The sequence below is a fragment of the Bufo gargarizans genome, chromosome 1, assembly GCF_014858855.1.
Source record: "Bufo gargarizans isolate SCDJY-AF-19 chromosome 1, ASM1485885v1, whole genome shotgun sequence".
NCBI classification, from domain to species: domain Eukaryota; kingdom Metazoa; phylum Chordata; class Amphibia; order Anura; family Bufonidae; genus Bufo; species Bufo gargarizans.
In genome coordinates this window covers 587,136,260-587,158,730 of record NC_058080.1, presented here as the reverse complement: position 1 = coordinate 587,158,730, position 22,471 = coordinate 587,136,260, and the positions used below count along the sequence as shown (strand labels likewise).

The 22,471-nt window shown below is 45.3% G+C and overlaps 1 protein-coding gene across 2 annotated transcripts; it reads right to left on the bottom strand.

Moving 5' to 3' along the window:
• Window positions 1-2,801: 2,801 nt before the first annotated feature.
• On the bottom strand, window positions 2,802-19,653 carry LOC122924578 (phosphatidylethanolamine-binding protein 1-like). Of its 2 annotated transcripts, none has more exons than XM_044275821.1 (4): window positions 19,450-19,653; window positions 15,780-15,889; window positions 9,104-9,204; window positions 2,802-3,516 (listed from the first exon to the last, which is right to left on the bottom strand). In XM_044275821.1, the coding sequence occupies exons 1-4, from the start codon at window positions 19,582-19,584 to the stop codon at window positions 3,302-3,304; spliced, it is 561 nt and encodes a 186-aa protein (XP_044131756.1). In that variant the 5' UTR covers window positions 19,585-19,653; the 3' UTR covers window positions 2,802-3,301. The 2 variants fall into 2 exon arrangements, with proteins under 2 accessions (XP_044131756.1, XP_044131757.1); XM_044275822.1 differs by having other exon boundaries at window positions 19,537-19,651.
• Between the last annotated feature and the right edge of the window lie 2,818 nt (window positions 19,654-22,471).

Here is a 22,471-nt window from a genome sequence, read left to right as displayed (position 1 = left end):
AATGCATTTTCCAGCACGATTGAGCACCGTGCCATAAGGCAAAAGTGATAACTAAGAGGCTCGGGTACCAATCCCATTGAGAACTTGTGGTCAATCCTCAAGAGGCGGGTGGACAAACAAAAACCCACTAAGGCTAGTTTCACACTAGCGTTCGGCTGTCCGCTCGTGAGCTCCGTTTGAAGGGGCTCACGCGCGGACCCGAACGCTTCCGTCCAGCCCTGATGCAGTCTAAATGGATGCGGATCCGCTCAGACTGCATCAGGGCTGGCGGCGTTCAGCCTCCGCTCAGCAGGCGGACACCTGAACGCTGCTTGCAGCGTTCGGGTGTCCGCCTGGCCGTGCAGATCCGTCCAGACTTACAATGTAAGTCAATGGGGACGGATCCGTTTGAAGATGCCACAATATGGCTCAATCTTCAAACGGATCCGTCCCCCATTGACTTTCAATGTAAAAGTCTGGACGGATCCGCTCAGGCCAATTTCACACTTAGCCATTTTTTGCCAATATAATGCAGACGGATCCGTTCTGAACGGAGCCACCGTCTGCATTAATATGAGCGGATCCGTTCAGAACGGATCCGATCAAACGCTAGTGTGAAAGTAGCCTAATTCTAACAAACTCCAAGTGATTATGAAAGAATGGGTTGCTATCAGTCAGGAATTGGCCCAGAAGTTGATTGAGAGCATGCCCAGTCGAATTGCAGAGGTCCTGAAAAAGAAGGGCCAACACTGCAAATACTGACTCTTTGCATAAATGTCATGTATTTGTCTATAAAAGCCTTTGAAACGTATGACGCGTGTGTAATTATATTTCACTACATCACAAACAACTGAAACAAAGATCTAAAAGCAGTTTAGCAGCAAACTTTGTGAAAACTAATATTTTTGTCATTCTCAAAACTATTGGCCACGATTGTACCCAATATATTGTGTAGGATCCAGAGCTTGTAAACCAGCTTTGACTCATTGGGACATGGATTGCACAAGATCTGTGAAGACAGAAGCAGCAAGTCCTTGTGAGGTTGAGCCTCCATGCATCAGACTTGTTTTAGCAACATCCCAAATTGGATTAAGCTCTGGAAAATATAGGTAGTCCTAGGTTGGAGCCATTTATTCTGATGGCTTTCGCACAAATACCTCGTTATTCTTCCATAGAATTTAGTGATACAAATTCAGGATTTTAAAAAGGAGCAGATTTCTCGACATGCGCCTAACCAGAAATCTACGACCGCTCAGAGCTGCCAAAGATTTCTGGCTTCATTTGCACCAGAAAACTGACGTAGATAAAGATAATTTGTCAGAGCCCATTGCTACACTCCCTTCCCAGGACAATGGCAAGGGTAGCGTAAAACTGATAAAATGTTGCAGGTGTGACTTGTGTTGCATCTAACACTACTTTTATGGTACAAGGGAGATTATAAATCTACCCCAACGTTTTGCCCCCCCCCCCCCCCAAAAAAAATTATAATTCCCATCAGTAAGGCAGGAAAACAGCCCAAAATAAATATACTTCTACTACCTATAGTATTTTAGAGATCAAAATGAGGCTCTTACAATGAAAAAAAAAAAAAAATATATATATATATATATGGGATGGAGAAGTAGAGAGTAGTTCAAAACATTTTACATGCGGTAATGGTTGAGGTTTTCTCATACAGCTATAACCTAATGCCGTTTTATAGAGACACTGGTGATTTTGTGTGAATTCACACATGGCAGATCTGTTGTAGACATTACTGCAAATGAAAATCCGCGCCATTCATCTGAATTTGGCAATTTCTAGAAGTCCCATTTAGATAAACTCTGCCATGTGTTATATACAGTACCCTTAAAAAAAATATATATATAATTCACTTCCAATCTAGTTTTTCATTCCCCAGGACAAGCAATGCAATTGAATGTGGCATCGGAGCCAATGTCTCCTTGCCTCACCATTTACTTTCATTGGCTACAGACCACTAGGACTGAAGCCTATTATAGGGTGGCGTGATGACATCAGAACTGCCTCAGCCAGGACGCAGGCTAGAAGAGGCCCGTGTCCTGTACCACATTGCGTACAGAGACATGGAGTTGAGTATTTGAGTTTAGTAACAGTCATCCATCATGGGTCCTAATGTCGTATGTCATTTTGACAGGTAGAATGGTGATGTATGCTGCAGTATTCTTTCTGTCAAATCTGAAGGAACTACTGACAGAGGCATGAGGACAGCCTCGTTTTTATTAATTGCACTCTCTTTGGAGTACTCTGTTGTAACTTCTTGTCACTAAGGGGAACATAGCATGAAAGGGTGAGAAACACAGCTGTAGAAGGTGCAAATGTTGTTACATAAATAATTTTAAAAAAAAACTCCATGTAACAAAGCTTATACAACTTAATACTCTGCATAGCCATCAGTCTTACAGGTCTATTCTAGGGAAGGTTCATATTCCAATATTCACCTAGGAATTAGCCCCTCCTGACACCGGAAATGACAAGTCAGCCATTCACTAGCCTCAGCAATGACCCATCTTAGCCCATGAATGGCTGAGCGGTCATTTTGTGTGTGGAGAAGTACTAGGAAGCATTATTTTACAAAATACTGAGATTTTTTTGTTTGTTAATTGAATCCACCAAACCTTTTCAGTATACTGGCACAATCTGAAGAATTGGACAGTGGCTCTACTTGTACAATATGATCCCTTTCTTCACTTCACCCATCTAGCGCAAGCAAGGGATGCTATAGAGCCATATTAACCCAAGAATTGAACTTTAAAATAACAGCTACAGAATTGAAGCTTATGCAGCAAATAAGACACAGTGAATTCATGAACCCATGTTCTACTTTAATTTCATGCAAAATATACACGGGATAAATTATGCACTGAAACATATGCTGATCTATGGTGCAGAAATTAGGTAACAGAATATTGTATTTATTATTCTACTTTTAATACTGAGGGTACTGATTTATGTGCAGGGTTCTTGAGTAGAGATGAGCGAAATTCGTTCACACTTCGTTTGTTGGCAAAAGGTGATTTGCCTTATGGATTCCACAGACCATACCACAATTCTATGACGGAATGCATAACGGAATGCCTTTAGAGGCATTCCGTTATTAATTTTGTCATAATAAAAGTCTATGGGCTGCAAAACAGATACACCCCATTTCTGTTATGCAGGGGAGTTATGAAATTCGCTCATCTCTATTCTTGAGCAGCAGACAGGTTAAAAAAAAAAAAACACTACTCGCCATACCACTGCAAACCATCTAAAGTTAAGCACATTGATTTCTAGAGGGCAGTGAAGGGGCAAATTATACATTTTAGGATGCCAGCTGTTCATACAGCTTGGGGACATAATCATCCCACTCTGCCTGGAAGCAATTTCCTGCAACTGGACTTCCCAGGCCATATTTCTTGCGGAATGAAAGGACCTTGAACAACCCTCGATGATCTCCAGAGCAGTTTGTCAGAACCCGCTCATCACATTTCAGCTGTTCTTTCTGTTCATAGACCAACCAGACGTAACGATGAAGACCTGGAAAACAGACCGAGACAACGTACATCACTTATACTATTGAAGTACTTGGTTTTTCTGGACGTTTAAGAAAACTACCTAAGCTCCTGTTGGGGACAGTTTTCAGTTACCTTGGCAACCATTTTAAATCATTAAACTCCTTATTTTAAATCTTCGGAGCAAATGATGGCCAGATTCTTTGTTATTTTTGAGTCTGGAGCCATGTGGCAAAGACACTGCTTTATAGGGAACCAGAAAGCTGAGGGCTGCAAAATGTAGTGAGAGAGGTGGTCTTTCCGTTCACATAGCTGTATGAGGGCTTGTTTTTGCGGGACAAGTTGCACTTTCTAATGGCAGCAATTCCACCAGTTAACTATGCAGAAAAACTGACTTGTGCTCCAGGTCAGTACAATTACAGTGATACCACATACATATAGTTTTTCTTGCTTTTTAATACGGGGGGAAATATTCTGACCTCCATAACTGTTTTATAGTTATGTCTATGGAGATTTGCAAGGGCTCACTTTTTGATCACTTTGGGAGGTCAAGTGAAGAAGAAACAGATATTTAAAAAATAAAATAAAAAATTGGATTACACGTTCCAGTAATCATTTTTCTTTGAGACTATGACAGCACCCCTGGAGAACGTTTTGTGTGCGGTTCCTAAAATTAATCAAAAGCTGCAGTCCGAGAATCAGGGAGTAGATCCGTTCTCCCTATAATAATAGCACATAAAAATTGAGTTTGGGTCCACGCTGAAGGTGCTTTAGGTAGAGGTCACAGTTCACACACAATCCCTTTTTCAGAGGCCGTTTCCTCCAGCTCCCTCGATCTCTTAACCAACCAGCAACAGAAACAGTTATCCATTCGAATGGGAAAAAAAGCATAGTGCAGACACACAAGTAAAAGGATTCTTGGCATTTTATTGTACTTACAAAATTTGTTCTTTTGACACCGCACAAAGTGGTATTCCTGCCCGACACGGGTTTCGCTACCTGCTTCATCTGGGGCGTCACCGCATCAATTGCCGGGGGCCCCGCAGCTCTAGAACTGCATAAGGCGGTTCAGATTTTCTCCTGCCTCTTAGAACAGGAAACAGAACTGGAGATAGAGGGGAGGATCCCTCTTTTAAAAGGCGGTTCTGGTTCCTGTCCGGAGGAGGAGGCGGTCTCTCCAGGGGTGCAGTCATAGGCGAAAGAGAAATGTTGTATTTCAGTTCACTTGTGTTTTTCCGGATGCGGCGTGTAATTCCGGCAAATGGACACGCCGGATCCGGACAACGCAAGTGTGAAAGAGCCCTTAACAACTCATCTTAGAGAAGTACTTATCTTGACAAAAAATGATCAAAACTGAAGAAGGATTGCTTAACACCAATTCCTTTGGTGCAGAATATATTGCGAGACAGATTCTTTGATCCAAGATCCACTCGAGGCCCTTTGTTACATTACCAGAAGAACTTTAGATGGCAAAATCTCCAGATTTCCTCACAATCTGGCATCCATGATGGAACTCTACCATGGCATCCATCCCCTGGAGGCGCTCAAGGATCCGCCGCAAGAGGTCCAAAAGAGCCCCCTGAACCCTTCAGATCCCCTAGGGTCCCCACCGCCATAACTACTCCACAGATAACAACCGACCCTCCAGGGCCTCCCTGGGAAGTTCTAGATCAGCAGCAAGTATTTGTAGAGTTTTGCTGGTGAGTCATACATTCTGTATGCCATCCAGACTAAATGTTCCAGCCCATCTTCTTACTCCCAACCAGGAGCCATATAGGGCTTTGTTGGTACGCCATATGTCCTGTAGACCATCAAAACATTATGGTCCAGCCCATATCCTCATTCCCAGCCAGGAGGCTTCTAAGGCTTTGCTGGTACACCATACATCCTGTAGGTCATCCAAGTAATATGGTCCAGCCCATCTTCTCACTCCCCTCCAAGAGCATTATAGGGCTTTGTGGACCATTAAATTACAAATTGACAACCAGACAGCCCACCACAGAACTAGTTCACACCCTGCCTGCATAGCCACCAAGGTAGACCGCCACCAAGACATGGCAGCAATTCAGGCACAGCTGGTCACAGACATCCACTCAGAGCTAAATACAGTCACCCAGACCCTGCTGCATGAGCAGTCAGCCATCAAGACATGGTAACAGAAGACACCATCCCCGTAGACACGGCCGCATAAGCCGCCAGCCAAATCAAACAACTGCACTGGATAAGCCCAGCAGCAGAAACAGACAGCTACAATGCGAGGCTGCTGGAGCAGTCATCCCAGCAAGCATAAACACAGAAGCAATCAGCTTTATAGGCACATGAGGCCACCCAGGCATATAATAAAAAGGCAGGCGTGCAGCCCAGCAGGCCTAGATGCACAGCCATGAGGCAGCCCGGCAGGCCTAGATGCACAGCCATGAGGCAGCCCGGCAGGCCTAGATGCACAGCCATGAGGCAGCCCGGCAGGCCTAGATGCACAGCCATGAGGCAGCCCGGCAGGCCTAGATGCACAGCCATGAGGCAGCCCGGCAGGCCTAGATGCACAGCCATGAGGCAGCCCGGCAGGCCTAGATGCACAGCCATGAGGCAGCCCGGCAGGCCTAGATGCACAGCCATGAGGCAGCCCGGCAGGCCTAGATGCACAGCCATGAGGCAGCCCGGCAGGCCTAGATGCACAGCCATGAGGCAGCCCGGCAGGCCTAGATGCACAGCCATGAGGCAGCCCGGCAGGCCTAGATGCACAGCCATGAGGCAGCCCGGCAGGCCTAGATGCACAGCCATGAGGCAGCCCGGCAGGCCTAGATGCACAGCCATGAGGCAGCCCGGCAGGCCTAGATGCACAGCCATGAGGCAGCCCGCAGGCCTAGATGCACAGCCATGAGGCAGCCAGGCAGGCCTAGATGCACAGCCATGAGGCAGCCCAGCAGGCCTAGATGCACAGCCATGAGGCAGCCCAGCAGGCCTAGATGCACAGCCATGAGGCAGCCCAGCAGGCCTAGATGCACAGCCATGAGGCAGCCCAGCAGGCCTAGATGCACAGCCATGAGGCAGCCCAGCAGGCCTAGATGCACAGCCATGAGGCAGCCCAGCAGGCTCATACCAACCACAAATATTCACTGTATAACCTACGTTCAATCCATCATAAGGTGTTCCTTGTTTCACAGCCCTGGAGGCTGCATGCTCCAGGCTCCTCTGTCCAGAGGATAGGAAACCACACCTTGAAGACGTGTTCTCTTCATGAATCCGGGTCGCATGTGGTGGAACACAACACCCCCTCCTGGGGCTGCGTCCCCTTCAACTCCGGAATCGCGTGGCCTCACTCCCCTGGGAGGAGCACACGCACCTGCCGCAAGAGCCACGTGGAAGCCCCAGACAACCACCGGCTCCTAGGGTCCTGCCAGCCTATCTTCTGGGCGATAGACCCCAACAGGTATGTTACCAACTAGCCCTCCAGAACATGTTTGGAACTTCCAGACTAATGGTAGTGACCTGAAAAAATAAATAAAAATAAATGCACGTTTCCCACTCCAGGGACAGGAAACCACTGAGGTGGGAGAGGCGCTCCAGCTTTTTAGGGCTCATGCACATGACCGTATGCCCTCCGAGACATAAGGTCCGTGAGCGGGTCATATGTCCCAGAGCGGCATACATCATAGGTTACCATGATGCTGTGCGCATCGGGCCACCCGCGGGGCTATTGTCCCACACTCATAATATCATATGAGTCTGGGACAAAGGTCCCGCAGGAGGCCTGATGCGTACCTATAGTAACCTATCATGCTGTGCGCTCCAGTGTGCACGATGTATGCTGCGTGGGGACATATGGCATACGGTCGTGTGCATGAGCCCTCGTTTCCTGTCCCTTGGGGCGGATACTCTCTCTCTGTGGTGCTGTCGTGGGGAGACTGCTTTTATTGTGTAAAAGTTGCAACAACAAAAAATATTTAAAATTATAATATTGGTATCTCTTTAACCATACTGACCAGCAGAAAAGGGGTACTTTCACACTAGCATTCTTTTCAGACATTGAGTTCCGTCCTAGGGGCTCAATACCGGAAAATAACTGATCAGTTTTATCCTAATGCATTCTGAATGACGAGAAATCCATTCAGGATGTCTTCAGTTCAGTCTTTTTTGCCTTTTCAGGATGGCGATAATACCGCAGCATGCTGCGGTTTTATCTTCGTCCAAAATTCCGGAACACTTAAATTTTTTCACATTGAAATGCATTAATGCCGGATCAGTTTTTGCGGTCTGCGCAAGCTCAGACTGCAAAAGTAGTGAAAAAAATAAATGCCAGATGTGTTTTTCCGGATGACACCGGAGAGACTGATTCGGCATTTCAATGCATTTTTCAGACTGATCAGGATCCTGATCCGTCTGACAAATGCCATCAGTTTGCATACGTTTTGACGGATCCGGCAGGCAGTTCTGGGGACGGAACTGCCTGCCGGAATCCTCTGCCGCAAGTGTGAAAGTACCCTAAAGATAACATTTTTCCTGCACGTTGTAGGAAATGCCCGGTATTATCAAGTCCGCTCGAAATGTGTGGCCATGTTAATCTGCTGGGAGAGGTAGTGTCTAGAGCTTTGGGGACATTCCAACACACCTGCCGTCTCCTGTCTCTCTTCCTGCTCACCGCCGCTTTGCCATAGACAGCAGCGGTGAGCAAAAAGGGAACCGGCACGTGCGCACCATCTCCTCGTACAGCTGATCGGTAGGGGTGGTGGGCATCGGAGGATAGGTCATCAATATAGAAGAGCCCGGAGAACACCTTTAAGCCCTAAAACAGGCATGGCTTAATGGGCAGTTTGCTATGGCAGGCATGGAGTCTTCACAAGGCCCCAGGCTGCCATAGAAACTGATCCGGCCCACCTATAGCTGCTTACCAAAGCCCAATTTTTGGATCATGAATGTTAGTGATGCAGCTTGTGGGATTTTTCTGTGCACCTGTACCAATTATTCTATAAATTAGCACACACCCGCTAGATGGAACTGCTTCAATGGACTATCATCTCCTATAACCAATTACAATGTCACATGCGTTTGTCTATCCCTCTCCTGTAACTCTTGCTCATCTGACTCGGTAGGACTCTATATTTTACACCAAACCATGGCTGTTGATGGAACGAGAAGGTCTGGCGCTTGACCAGCACCACAGCCCTGTGCGCATACAGTACAACGGTCCCCACCATCACAATTCTTTGTGGAATCAAAAACTGCATGTTGGATACACTCGCACATGACACCCTCCTCAAAGAGCACCATGACTGACAGGGAAGGAGAAGATGGGCTTCATTTATTTCTTACACTGCTGTGGTAAAATGAAAGCCGAGCTCCGATTGGTTGCTATTGACAACAAAGGCGATTTCGCTGAATGAGGCCTGATAACCAAACAGGTCTGGTTTGTGTGACCCACCTTCCTCAAAAGGAACAGTCCAGAACTGCATGACAATGGGATTGCCTTGGTCATGCGCCGTCTCCTCAGGCTCTGCACTGGCCAGAATGCAGTCTACACGTTTTGGTTGGAGTAGTGATTTATTATGCCAAGCTGGACCAAATCTCCAAATTACCTACAGGACACCACCTCAGGACAGTATGGTTACACTCACCAGTTCCTTTGGGTGGACCTGCACCAATGTAATCGGACAGGACACAACCACTGCTGATGTCATTTCCCTTCATATTTATAACAAGGAAGTGATGCCATTCCCTAAAACACAAGAAAATAATACAATCCATCACTATCTTCTCTTAGCATTTTGCAGTTACAGTAAGGCCCTGTTCAAAGCTGCTATGCATACGCTGAACGTACTGGGGGAGATTTAGCAACCAGATACCACCTCTCATTTATCAGAGCTCTTTTGGAAAATAAAAGGTGGAATCTGATTGGTTGCTATGGGCAACTCACCAGTTGATAAATCTCCCCCAGGGTCCCATGCACCCAGCACATACTAAAATACTGTCCACATTTTTATTTTTCACTGTACAGGAAAGTATAGTCCTTTCAACTTTCCTATACATATGGATACAGTAAAATTACAATGTACAAGTTTTTTTATTTTTAAACTGTGGGAGTCTGAATACTCAACTTCTGTTTGGGGTAAATGTTGAAACAAAATAAAGTGAGCAAAGCCTTACAAAACATTTACAACCACACTTATACAATGCTATGGAAAACACAGATGTGTCACAATGGTTTCTGATTTTTAAACAAAACTAACCTTTTAAACCCAATTCAAGTATCAATGTTTCACAAATTAGAGCTAAAACAGCAGAGGATGTATTAGGTTTCTATTATATTTTATCATTTATATTTTTTACTACTATTCATTATTATTTGGCATTTCTGCCCCTTACCCTGTTTGGATTATTTTGGAAAACCCCTTAAAAAATAAAAAATTTTTAAAAAAAAGGCAAATTTACTCCCAATGTGTTTTACAGACTTGCTATTCCCTTAGAATTAACACAATTTAATAATGGCCTACTTTCAGAGGCAGAAAAGTATCAGTAATATGTGACAGTAAAGTTACTTTTCCTCTGCATGGTACCATCTGGACTCACCGCAACAAGGTACAATCAAGCGGGTTCCATGCAGTGGAGAAGGGGCTTTACTGGGAATGCTACATAGTGAGACCACTGTTGTCCATACATTGCTTGGAGATGATCATCTTGGTGTACTCTAGGCGAATTTCTACATGTCTAATCCTTTGGGAGACAAGTTGTCACCAGAGGCATAATTCACCTTTCCCCTATTGAAAATATATTCACCTGTGCAGTGGGGAAGGGATGTTAGATGGGGGTAAGTCTCATCCAGATTTTGCTGCAAAAACGCTCCATGTAATTTGCTTTTTCCAAAAATATAGTTGGGTCAAGAACTTCTGCCACTTTAATAATTATATAGCTTACATTAAGGCTTGGTTCACACCTGAGCGTTTTACAGCGCGTACGAACGCGCTGTAAAACGCCCTACGCCCCAAGAAGTACAGGAGCTTCTTTGGGGCATATTGTGGCAGTTTTACATTGGATGCCTCTGTGAAGAAAAAAAGGGGGTCAGTCAGCACATCCCAAACCGCAGGAGCACATTGCTATGGCAGGGAACAACACTAAAAGACAAACCATGCAATGCGACAACTCACTGCAATATAAAGTACAAAATTGCATAATAATTACAAGTGCTACACTATAAGTGAGAGATACTTGGCAAATAGTTTGTACAAAATAATTTGATCCCGTCTGCCGCACGTCAAGGCGATCTCTGTTAGACGGGTTCCTAACACTAAATTCTACCTGTTAAGTGCCATGACGGCTACCATACACTTCAGGGGAGTGTAGGTTCCACATGCATGCTAGGTCTGCTATAACTGTCATTTTTGGTGCCAAAATGGCCTCCACTGTATCCAATGAGTGCAGGTACCAACATGCATGCCGAACCACTCCACAACACTCCCGGCACCAAAGACTGCAGTGAGAGTCTACAAACTCACTCCTGGTGCTAAATGGCTTCAGTGAGTGAGGGGGAGCAGGCCTGACTATATACTATACACACTAATTAAAATCAGCCTATAGGGCAGACAAGGTGGTCAGGAGTGCATGGTTTTGTCTTTTAGTGTTGTTTCCTGCCATAGCAATGTGCCCCTGCGCTTTGGGATGTACTGGGAGGTGTGGCTGCCTCCTCAGTCATGCACTCCTGACCACCTTGTCTGCCCTATAGGCTGATTTTAATTAATGTGAGTATATAGTCTGGCCTGCTCCCCCTCACTCACTGAAGCCATATGGCACCAGGAGTGAGATACTTTGTGGACTCTCACTGCAGTCTTTGGTGGCCATTTGGTGCCGGGAGTGTTGTGGAGTGGTTCGGCATGCATGTTGGTACCTGCACTCATTGGATACAGTGGAGGCCATTTTGGCACCCAAAATGACAGTTATTAAAGCAGACCCAGCATGCATGTGGAATCTACACTCCCTGAAGTGTATGGTAGCCGTCATGGCACTTAACAGGTAGAATTCAGTGCTAGGAACCAGTCTAAACAGAGATCGCCTTGACGTGCGGCAGACGGGCTCAAATTATTTTGTACAAAACAATTTGACAAGTATCTCTCACTTATAGTGTAGCACTTGTAATTATTATGCAATTTTGTACTTTATATTGCAGTGAGTTGTCGCATTGCATGTTTTGTCTTTTAGTGTTGCCTCTGTGGTTAATCACAAAATGCAAAAACGCCCCAAAAGAAACACCTGTAAGAAGCGCTTATCGAATACGCTCAGGTGTGAACACAGCCTTAAAGTCTCCTATTATAAATTTCTTTAAAGGGAACCTTTCCTCACTGAGGGCAGCATAAAGTAGTGTCAGACACTGTTTTCAGCGGTGTGTCACTCATGAGCTGGAAGTATGTACAGTGCTGCCCATAATTATTCATACCCCAAGCAAATTTTGACTTAGTTACTTTTATTCAACCAGCAAGTCATTTTTTGATGGAAAATGACATGGGTGTCTCCCAAAAGATAATAAGACGATGTACAAGAGGCATTACTGTGGGGGGGGGGGGGGGGGGGAAACATTTCTTAGCTTTTATTTACATTTGAGCAGAAAATACAAGATGTTCTGCACTGTGGAAAATCTCAGAGGACATGGTCGGAAGCCAAAAGCTCTGCTGGTGGCAATGTCTCAAGGCAGACAATCCAACGGACACTGCACAATGCAGACCAAGGAGGACGCCACTTCTCCAGATAAGGCACACAAAAGCTCATCTGGACAAAGAAGAAGACTTATGGTCTTCTTAGTTATGGTCAGATGAAACAAAAATTGAATTGTTTGGTCACAATGATGTTTCCTTCATTTGGCGTAAAAAAGGAGAAGCCTTCAACCCAAAGAACACTATCCCTACTGTCAAACATAGGGGTGGTAACCTAAGGCTTTGGGGGTGTTTTTCAGCCAATGGACCAGGGAACCTAATCACAGTAAACGGCACCATAAAAAAAAAAAAAAAAAAAAAAAAAAAAAAAGAAGAAGAGCAATACATCAGGATTCTCAACGAAAACATCAGGCAGTCTGCAGAGAAACTTTGCCTTGGGCACCAGTGGACATTTCAGCATGACAATGACCCAAAACACACAGCAAAAGTGGTGAAGAAATGGTTAGCAGACAACATTAACGTTTTGGAGTGGCCCAGCCAGAGTCCAGACTTGAATGCAATTGAGAATCTGTGGAGGAGCTAAAGATCAGGGTGATGGCAAGAAGACCCTCCAACCTGAAAGATTTGGAGCTCATTGCTAAAGATGAATGGGCAAAAATACCTGTGGAGACAAAAAGCTAGTCTGCAATTATAGGAAGCGTTTGATTGCTGTAATAGCCAATAAAGGCTTTTCTATTGATTATTGAGAAGGGTATGAATAATTTTGGACTGGACACTTTTTGCTCAAATGTAAATTAAAGCTGAGAAATGTGTTGTTTTTTCCCCACAATAATGCCTCTTGTACATCGTCTTATCTTTTGGGAGACACATATCATTTCCCGTCAAAAAATTACTTGCTGGTTGAATAAAAGTAACTGTCAAAATTTGCCAGGGGTATAAATGATTATGGGCAGCGCTGTAGCTGCTGAGAGCCAGCATCATTGTCATTGCAGCCCAGGCCTGCTAGTCACAGCTCCGCTATTCACGAGTTCCTGCTTTCCCTGCCCACCTGCTAACGATAGACACTTCTTAGTTTTCTTCCTAGGAGAGAGCTGCCAAGCATCAGCAGGTGGGCACGGAGAATCACCATGACCCTTCTCAGGCAGTTTTAACTATTTTCTAGGCCGGAGCTACAATAATTATGATGAAATAAGCGTTTGTCACTACTTTATGTTGCCTTTAGTAAGGTCAGCCTAAAGTTGATAGGTTCTTTTTAAAGGTCAGAAACCAGCGTGACCACTGTTCAGTACAAGCGAATGCGTCGAGATAACATTGTTTACACGAGTCCTAGGGGTTCACAAGTCTCGGATTCAATCAGATGTGTATTTTACAAGAGGACCTGTGGCATCTAAGGCTTCTGTTGTGAATGTCATTCAATGTGGATCTTCTGTGCAGAATTATAGCTCATGTTCTATATTCCACTGCATGTGGAAAGTAAGGGATCGGATGAGGCCTTGGGAACAGCATCAGCACTCATTAAATCCCGAATGGGTGCAGCTTAGACATGCTCTGGATTCACAATCCAGAACATCTTCCCTGCAATTTACTTCTAATCAGCTGCTCAGTAAGGTCATTGGGACGGGGTTAGTGAAGGGTGCCATCTCAACTGTCTATCAGTCGTTACAAAAAAATCCCACTTCAGGTAAAATTACAGTGGGAAATAGATCTGGGAGCTATAGAGGATACCCAATGGGAAGAGACACTAGCTATGACCCCAAACTTGTCCCTCAGCGAAGCAGCAAGATTGTCGCAGTTATTAATGATTCACAGGGTCTATAGGACCCCACTATCTCTATGTAATATTGGCTATAGGGGAGATTCCTCCTGTCGGAAGTGTCGGGAGGAAGGGGCTGATTTAATCCACGTTATGGAACTGCAGTGCCTTGAATAGATATTGGGGAGACATTATAGACCTACTTAATACAGTATTCGGTACAATCTTCTCTCCTAACCCCAAATTGTGCCTACTTGGCATTTTTAGGCTACTTTCACACTTGCGTTCGGGGCTCCGCTTGCGAGTTCCGTTTGAAGGCTCTCACAAGCGGCCCCGAACGTCCAGCCCTTATGCATTCTGAGTGGATGCGGATCCGCTCAGAATGCATCAGTCTGGTAGCGTTTGGGCTCCGCTCAGCAGGCGTACACCTGAATGCTGCTTGCAGCGTTCAGGTGTCCGCCTGGCCGTGCGGAGGCAAACGGATCCGTCCAGACTTACAATGTAAGTCAATGGGGACGGATCCGTTTGAAGTTGACACAGTTTCAATGTAAAATCAAAACGGATCCGTTTGCACCATCATGAACAAAAAAATTTTTTATTTTTTGTTTTGTTTTGTTCATGGTAATGCAAACGGATCCGTTCTGTACGGATCTAAGCATTTGCATTATAGGTGCAGATCCGTCTGTGCAGATACCAGACATATCTGCACCTAAACGCAGGTGAGAAAGTAGCCTTAATTCTGATCATTTACAAACCCCTAATATTACCGGAATAGAATGTTATATCAGGCACGTAAAACACTGGCAGCAAAATGGATCCAGCAGCTTCCTCCTAGCATAACTGACTTTATTGCTAGGCTGAATGGTTTAATACAGTTGGAAAGGGGGATATATCTTAAGCAAAATTGCATTTCGAAATTCAAGGCCATTTGGGGCTTGTGGATCGATAGATCTGGAGTATGTAGTCCTTGGCTTGCTCTTACTAGAGGTAAGTGTTATACAGTGAGTGCAGGGATATTCGTTTTGTGGGTGTCCTGGGAGGGGGGTGCAATTGATACCCCGGAGAAGCCTCAATGACTTCTCTCGGTACTTAAACCATATATGATTGATTTGTACTAATGCCATTTTGCTATAATTGTCTACAAGATATACACTGTCTGTTAGTCCGTCTTGAGTGGGGAGGGTGGGGGAGTTTTGGGGTTGCATTGACTGACTGACTCTCTCTATTCTTAATATACAGATGATGATTACCACTATGTTAACGTGTTTATATCTTGGAATTGACTGTTTACAATTCGCAAATTGTCAATATATTTTTTTTATCAATAAGAATAAATAAATTAAAAAAAAAATCATGAATGGGCGAACACATCCCAAAAGAATGCGCTAAATCTGAACCAAATAACAGAATTCTGTGCTCACACTCCAAATCTACACAGGGTGGACTTCTATGGGGGTTTCTTATACAGCAGCTTCTCTGGAGCAGTCACTGCAGTTTCACTGATGGCGCACTTACGATATCACGCTTTGCACATTGCAGGTTTTTTACAGTACCTTGCGCCCCCCCCCAGCGGATTTCACTGAGGAAACCATTTGTGCAACCAAACCAAACTGCAACTTCCACTGCAGAGATGGCCTAAAATCCACTGCTGACTGCATTGCAACGGGTAAGAGCAGAAGCAAATCTGGAGGAAATTTGTGCAGCAGAATAGATGCTGAGGATCTGAATGTCTGCATCTCGCCTTTAAGCCAAGCAGATGGTATCCACAGTACAGTAGGTAAGAGGGGTTTATAGACTCTGTTCACAAACATTGTATGAAGTTGCAGACATGGTGTACCACGTGTGTAAATGGGGAATATACAGGGGCGACTATAATCCCTGTAATATTATGGATCTAACCTGAATTTTGGAGTTTTCCGGCTTGGAGCGTCAGGGTCTGTAACTGCTAGAGTATACAGCTTATTACTATCCATTCCCTCCCATGAAATGGTGGTTGGACGGTTCTGGACCTATTTTACAAATTAAAAAACAATACATTATTAATTTTAAACGCAGTGAATAGACAGTGGAGATTTTACTTCTGCACACAGGTAAATGACAAAAGGTTAAAAGGACCCCCGAGACCTTGATACCGCGATATTTTGACAATGTCTGCGTTCTAGAGTTTCTCAACTCATCAGAATATAAAATCATGTTCAAATACAACACTACGCTCCTAAAAATATAACAAATAATGGAAAACTGCAGTGTCGTTTCTTATAACCACACCTTTCAACTCCTGAAAACAGCCCTTCAGTCAACATACCTGGCGTTCTCCTTTCCTCCATTTCTGGTCCTCTGTCAGATTCCTTTCAGGATGGCCACCACCATCTCAGACGTCCCCATGCAGATTGCTTTAGGATAGGCACCCTGCCACTCCATTCACTCTCATTACTAGAAATAGAGCGCTATACTCTGACTTCTTCAGCAGAGAGAGACAAGGCACATGCACACCATGACGCTCCACTCACACAGCGACACTGGATTCTCGTTCTTGGGATTGGCGAGGGTTCCAACAGTGGGACGCCCACTAATGAGATACTTATCTACTTATTTTGTGGATATGCTGCATTTTGAGCCTAGCATATATAATGACTCTAATCTAAGTAAAGGAGGTTTTGGCCCATCTGGAAAAGTCTAAGGGTGCCTATACTGGGCACCCTTCCGATATTGAGGATAGCCCGTCAATATCACAGACTGGTCGGCGTCTGTCACCCAACCAGCTGATTCAGGCAGCCACCTGCGTCAGAAACCATATAGTTGACAGAGCCAGAAGGACAAGGTTCCGTCCATTCTGTAAGTCATGCCAGGGTACTGCTGCTCAGCTCCCATCCCAAGTGAAGCCTCCCGTCTACTGTATAGTTTCATATTCAACTGCCCAAAAAAACTGATCAGGGTGGGGTTGCCGAGTGTTAGACCCAAACCAATCTGATAGCGATGACCTATCCTGAGGATACGTCATCAATATCTAAGTACTGGAAAAACCCTTTAATTTCATCTTTACTTCTGATGATTTGGTTAAAAGGCTAAAACAAATATAGGTCTGAATATAGGTCATGCTTAAAGTGAACACAGCTGAAACGCATAAAACTCCTGATACGTCAGTCAACTGATACAGAACATGCGACACAATGTCTAGGAACTTATTTATTTTCTGCCCTCAGCAGCGAAACATTGAGATGTTGTGATTTTTTGGGGGTTATAGTTGTGATTATTTTTAAAATGTTTGGTGTATGGTGGTTGTGTCTTTTTTATCAAAATTCTTTTTTTACATAATACATTTCATTGTGCCTCATTTGAACTCACATCTTGTTCTTATGTTGGGAGAGCAGGAGAATTTAGAGCACCTTGCGTTGATTCTTTAAAATCTCATTATTTGGTGGCGTCCATACGGTTCCTTGATTTTATAACCAATGGCATCGGAGGAAATGTTGCTAAAAAGCTCAGACCTTATGCCAGTCATGAAGAGAAGAACTCCAGGGACAGTCCCATTAATCCTGTGATTTCACTAAGGTTACTTTCACATTCAAATTTTGGCTTTCCGTTTCCGAGATCCGTTCAGGGTTCTCACAAGAGGTCCAGAACGGATCAGTTTTGCCCTAATGCATTCTGAATGGAAAAGGATACGCTCAGAATGCATCAGTTCAGTCTCCATTCCGCTCTGGACGCAGACACCAAAACACTGTCTGCAGCATTTTGCTGTCCGCTTGACGAAACTGAGCCAAACGGATCCGTCCTGGCACACAATGCAAGTCAATGGGGACGGATCTGTTTTCTCCGACACAATAGAAAACGGATCCGTCCCACATGGACTTTCACTGGAGTTCATGACGGATCCGTCTTGGCTATGTTAAAAATACAAACGGATCAGTTTGTGACGGATGCAGGCGGTTGTATTATTGTAACAGATCCGTTTTTGCAGATCCATGACGGATCCGCCCAAAATCCGAGTGTGAAAGTGGTCTTAAAAGGGAACGTGTCATCAGAATTGTTTTTATGTCAAACATTTTATTTATTTATTTTAATAATGTTAGGCGATTATTTATCAAAAAAAAAAATATATAATCCTGCATTTTTTGCTCAGACCACTATGTCTTTTAAGAGCAGCTACATGGGCCATAAACACAATGGTCAGGAGGGAGTAGATAAGCTGCGATATCACCTATTGTGAATGGTGGATCCTGTGTCATCTATAAAGAGGTGTAATAATAGATACTGAAAAGTTGTCTCTAGAGAGCAGGAAATCATGACCTATTAGACCCAGTGGCCAATGTAAAAATTGGTTACATAGTGTTTAAATAAAGATATCGCCAGTCGTCCCTGCAAGTAAATGGTGAAGCGCAACACAGCAGCAGGTAACACGCAGGTGTCTCTCTTAACAGGTCCCACTGAGGGGAAAGAGAACATAAAAAAAAATCTGGACAACCCCGTTTAGTTTGCACGAACTATTAGCGTAACCCCAGAAGTAATGTGACAGACTGCGACTGAATACGTTGTGGGTGATAAAATGTATTTAAAAATTAAAAGGGCACTCCATTAGACTGGTGGGGTGACTGCTGGGACCCTGCATTCCCACTGCTCTGATTTCTAGGTCACTGCATGAAATAGCCTTGTACAGCGTTTGGCCATCTCCTCAGTCCCATGGAGTTAGAATCGAGTGCTCGTGTGCATGCTTGGCTGCTGCCACATTCGAGCAGGGGATGCGGGACCCTTGTGATCATTGGGGGAGGGGGGGTAAGAGCAATCGGACTCTCACCAATCCAGCAGTTATCCCCTACTCATTGGTTAAAGATTAACTTTTTGCAACTGGAAAAATCCTTTAAATTGTTTGTGCACATAACTAGGTGGGTCCCCTAACTAGGGGAGAGGCGCGAGGAACAGCAGCTGTCATGCCAGTGGTCCGGGACCTTTGGATGTATGTAAAACGTCATCTCCCTGCTGCAGGTCCGGGCATCACAGCCGTCGTAAAGCAGGTTTAGCGCGCATTAGATCAGGCTCTGTTCACAATAGTTTTGTTCGGCAGTTTAGCGTGGCAGGCTGCGCCATTGTATGAAACAGGAGTCTACTGGGGAAAGGGGTCACAATCTGTCATGGATTACGTAGACCTAGAAGACGGGTGTGAACACAGCCTGATGAAAGTTTCTTGCTGTATGACTTTCTAGGGCTCATTCACACTTGTCTGCAGTCTGACCTTACATCTCATCTAATAATGTGCCCAAGGCTCAACGTAGCGGTGTCTGCATTAAAGATGGCGGTGAACACTACAAGGTCCACCTGGTGTCCTTCCCTGAACAGGTGCATCCCCTGCCGCTGGGGACAGGATGCACCCTACACGGGTCCACTGGTCCCGGAATCCTCTCCATTGCAGTGCTGTGTACACGGGCATTACAGGACCTGCGGGCACACGAGAGCAATGCTACTATAAAGCGCACACAGCCGTGCAGCCAGTAATGGCAGGCGTGACCCGCTCCCCCAGCAGCGTGCCCTCAGAGTGGGAGTGGCGCTCATGCCAGGCCTACACAATCACTACCTGGGTAGGGGTCACCACTTGGCCCAGCTCCTCTATCGCCAAAGGACCGTAGCTCACACTGAGCGGGAGCGCGGGCTTTTCCTCTACCTCGTCCAGGGCCAGAGCCCCGCTCCACTGAGACAGGTCCACAGGCATCGTGCAAGTCTGCGCCACTACTGAACTCGTACAAACACTATGCTTCCGATAGCTCCGCCCCGACGTCTGCTCCAGCCAATAGGACAAGGGGCGGAGATTGGCGCTACCATCCTATTGGTGGGTGGGGATCACCCGTGTGGAAGGGCCAGTCAGCGCGCGGGCTGCATACAGGGAGTGACAGCTGCAGCGCGGCGGATGGGCACCGGCGGTGGACGCTGCAGAAGCCGCACCAGTGCTGGTACTGACACATGGGGCAGGCGTGCACAATGCACACAGAGGCGAGACAGCAGTGTGCGCTATTCTCCTCCCTCTCCTGCACCGTGTCCTCGGCTATATTCTGCATGGAGAAGTGGCTGCATGAACCGGACATGTTCAGTAATCCCACATCCCCTGAGTCCGTCATATAAAAGGATGAAGATATTACTAAACGCAGAGCAGCAGATTGCGCCATAACGAGCCTCCAAAATGATCATGTCGCACAGAGTAGATCATACGGGTTATGTCTGAAGTGCCTGCCCCCAACTTACTACTGCAACAAATATTTATGACTGTAAGGCCATGTTCACACGATGGATTCTCAATGCAGAATTGGAAGAGTTTTCTCCAGCAACATTTGAGTAGAATCTGCTCTCAATCTTCCTCCCATAGTTTTCAATTGGATATCCATGCTGTAATTCATGCAGAGCATTTTTTTTCCTGCACTTTACGGAAATTTAGGGCTTTTTCACATGAGTGAGTTTTCCGTCCAGATACGATACATGTAGCGAAGGCCTCATTCACACAACCATTGTTTGGGTCCCTATCAGATCCGTGTTTTTTGTGGATTGGATGTGGACCCGTTCACTTCAATGGGTCTGCAAAAGATGAACACTCCGTGTGCTGGCGGCATCCATTGCTCCGTTCCCTCGCCCTGCAAAAAAAAAAAAAATAGGACATAGTTTCTGATTATAACAAGCGCTTCTATTGTGGATTCCAGTAATACTGAGCAATGCATTAATGGAGAATGCCTTGTATAAATCTGTAAAAAAAACTTGTGTGCCTCTGTATGAGGCTGGAGGCACATTATACAGTGTCAGGTTAGCCCACAGGGGAGTAGGTGAATACCCGGGTAGGTCCCTGAGCAGTGCCCATGGCATAGTATACTCACTATACTACACTACATACAAGCATCTCAGCCAGCCTATGTGTCCATATAATGAATTGGATAGATTATGTAACAAACTACCCAGCTTATTATATAGACGCATTGGGTGGTTGAGATGACAGCTAGGCAAAGAGGCAAGCCAACGAGAATCCTTAGGCCCAGGGATGTAGCTAAAGGCTCACGGGCCTGGTGCAAGAGTTCAGCTTGGGCCCCCATTCCCTTAGTGCTTGTTGGCAAGGTAGCACATTGCCTTACTGCTGCCAGAGGCGAACATTGAAAGGGCACCCCCTCATGCCAAATTCTTGACCCCTTCCCTCTAGCCAGAGGTGTAAATAGACCAGCATGCACTTTGTATAATGCCAGTGTCTTATGTGGCACAAGGGTTTTTGGGCCCCCTTAGGTTCCTGGGCCCGGTAGCGACTGCTACCTCTGCACCCCCTATATCTACGCCCCTGCTTAGGCCCCTTTCACACGGGTGAGTTTTCCGCGCGGGTGCAATGCGTGAGGTGAATGCACTGAATCCAGATCCATAGATCATTTCTATGGGGCTGTGCACATGAGCGGTGATTTTCACGCATTACTTGTGCATTGCGTGAAAATCGTTGCATGCTCTATATTCTACGTTTTTCACGCAACGCAGGCCCCATAGAAGTGAATGGGGCTGCGTGAAAATTGCAAGCAAGTGCGGATGCGGTGCGATTTTCACACATGGTTGCTAGGAGACGATTGGGATGGGGACCCGATCATTATTATTTTCCCTTATAACATGGTTATAAGGTAAAATATCAGCATTCTTAATACAGAATGCTAAGTAAATTAGGGATGGAGGGGTTAAAAGAATAATTAAACTCACCTCATCCACTTGTTCGCGCAGCTCGGCTCGTCTTCCTTCTTCTTTGATGACCAGGGAGAAAAGGACCTTTGGTGACGTCACTGCGTTCATCACATGGTCCATCACCAAAGGTCCTTTTCTCCCAGGTCCTCAAAGAAGAAGAAAGAAGACAAGCCGGGCTGCGCGAAAAAGTGGATGAGGTGAGTTTAATGATTTATTTATTTTTTTAACCCCTCCATCCCTGTTACTTAGCATTCTGTATTAAGAATGCTATTATTTTCCCTTATAACCATGTTATAAGGGAAAATATTAAAATCTACAGAATACCTAACCCAAACCCGAACTTCTGTGAAGAAGTCCGGGTTTGGGTCTGGGTACCACATTCCGTTTTTTCTCACACGCGTGCAAAATGCATTGCACTCGCGCGGAAAAAACTGAATAACGCAACGCACCCGCATACAATACTCACCCCACTCGCAGGCAAAATTGCACAATTTTCCCGCGATGCACCCACATCCTATCCGGCCCTCACACACAACGCCCGTGTGAAAGAGTCCTTACATTTAATTTAATCCACACAGTGTTCAACAAAGAGAGCTGTTTCCCCCATCTCACACAAGAACTAGACAGCAAGCAACTACTAAAAATAATACGTGTTGACATAGATTTAGGAATTTGTAAAGTGACTGATCTCTATCACTCAGGCTATTGTGACGTCACTCCGGTCATCACATGATCTTTTACCATGGTGATGGACCATGTGATGACCTGAGTGACGTCACCACAGGTCCTGTTCCTGCACACAGCACAGAAGAGATGCCGGCTGCGCAATCAAGTGGATTAAGGTGAGTTAAATTATATATTATTTTTTTTAACCCCTCCAGCGCTATTGTACTATGCATTCTGTATTA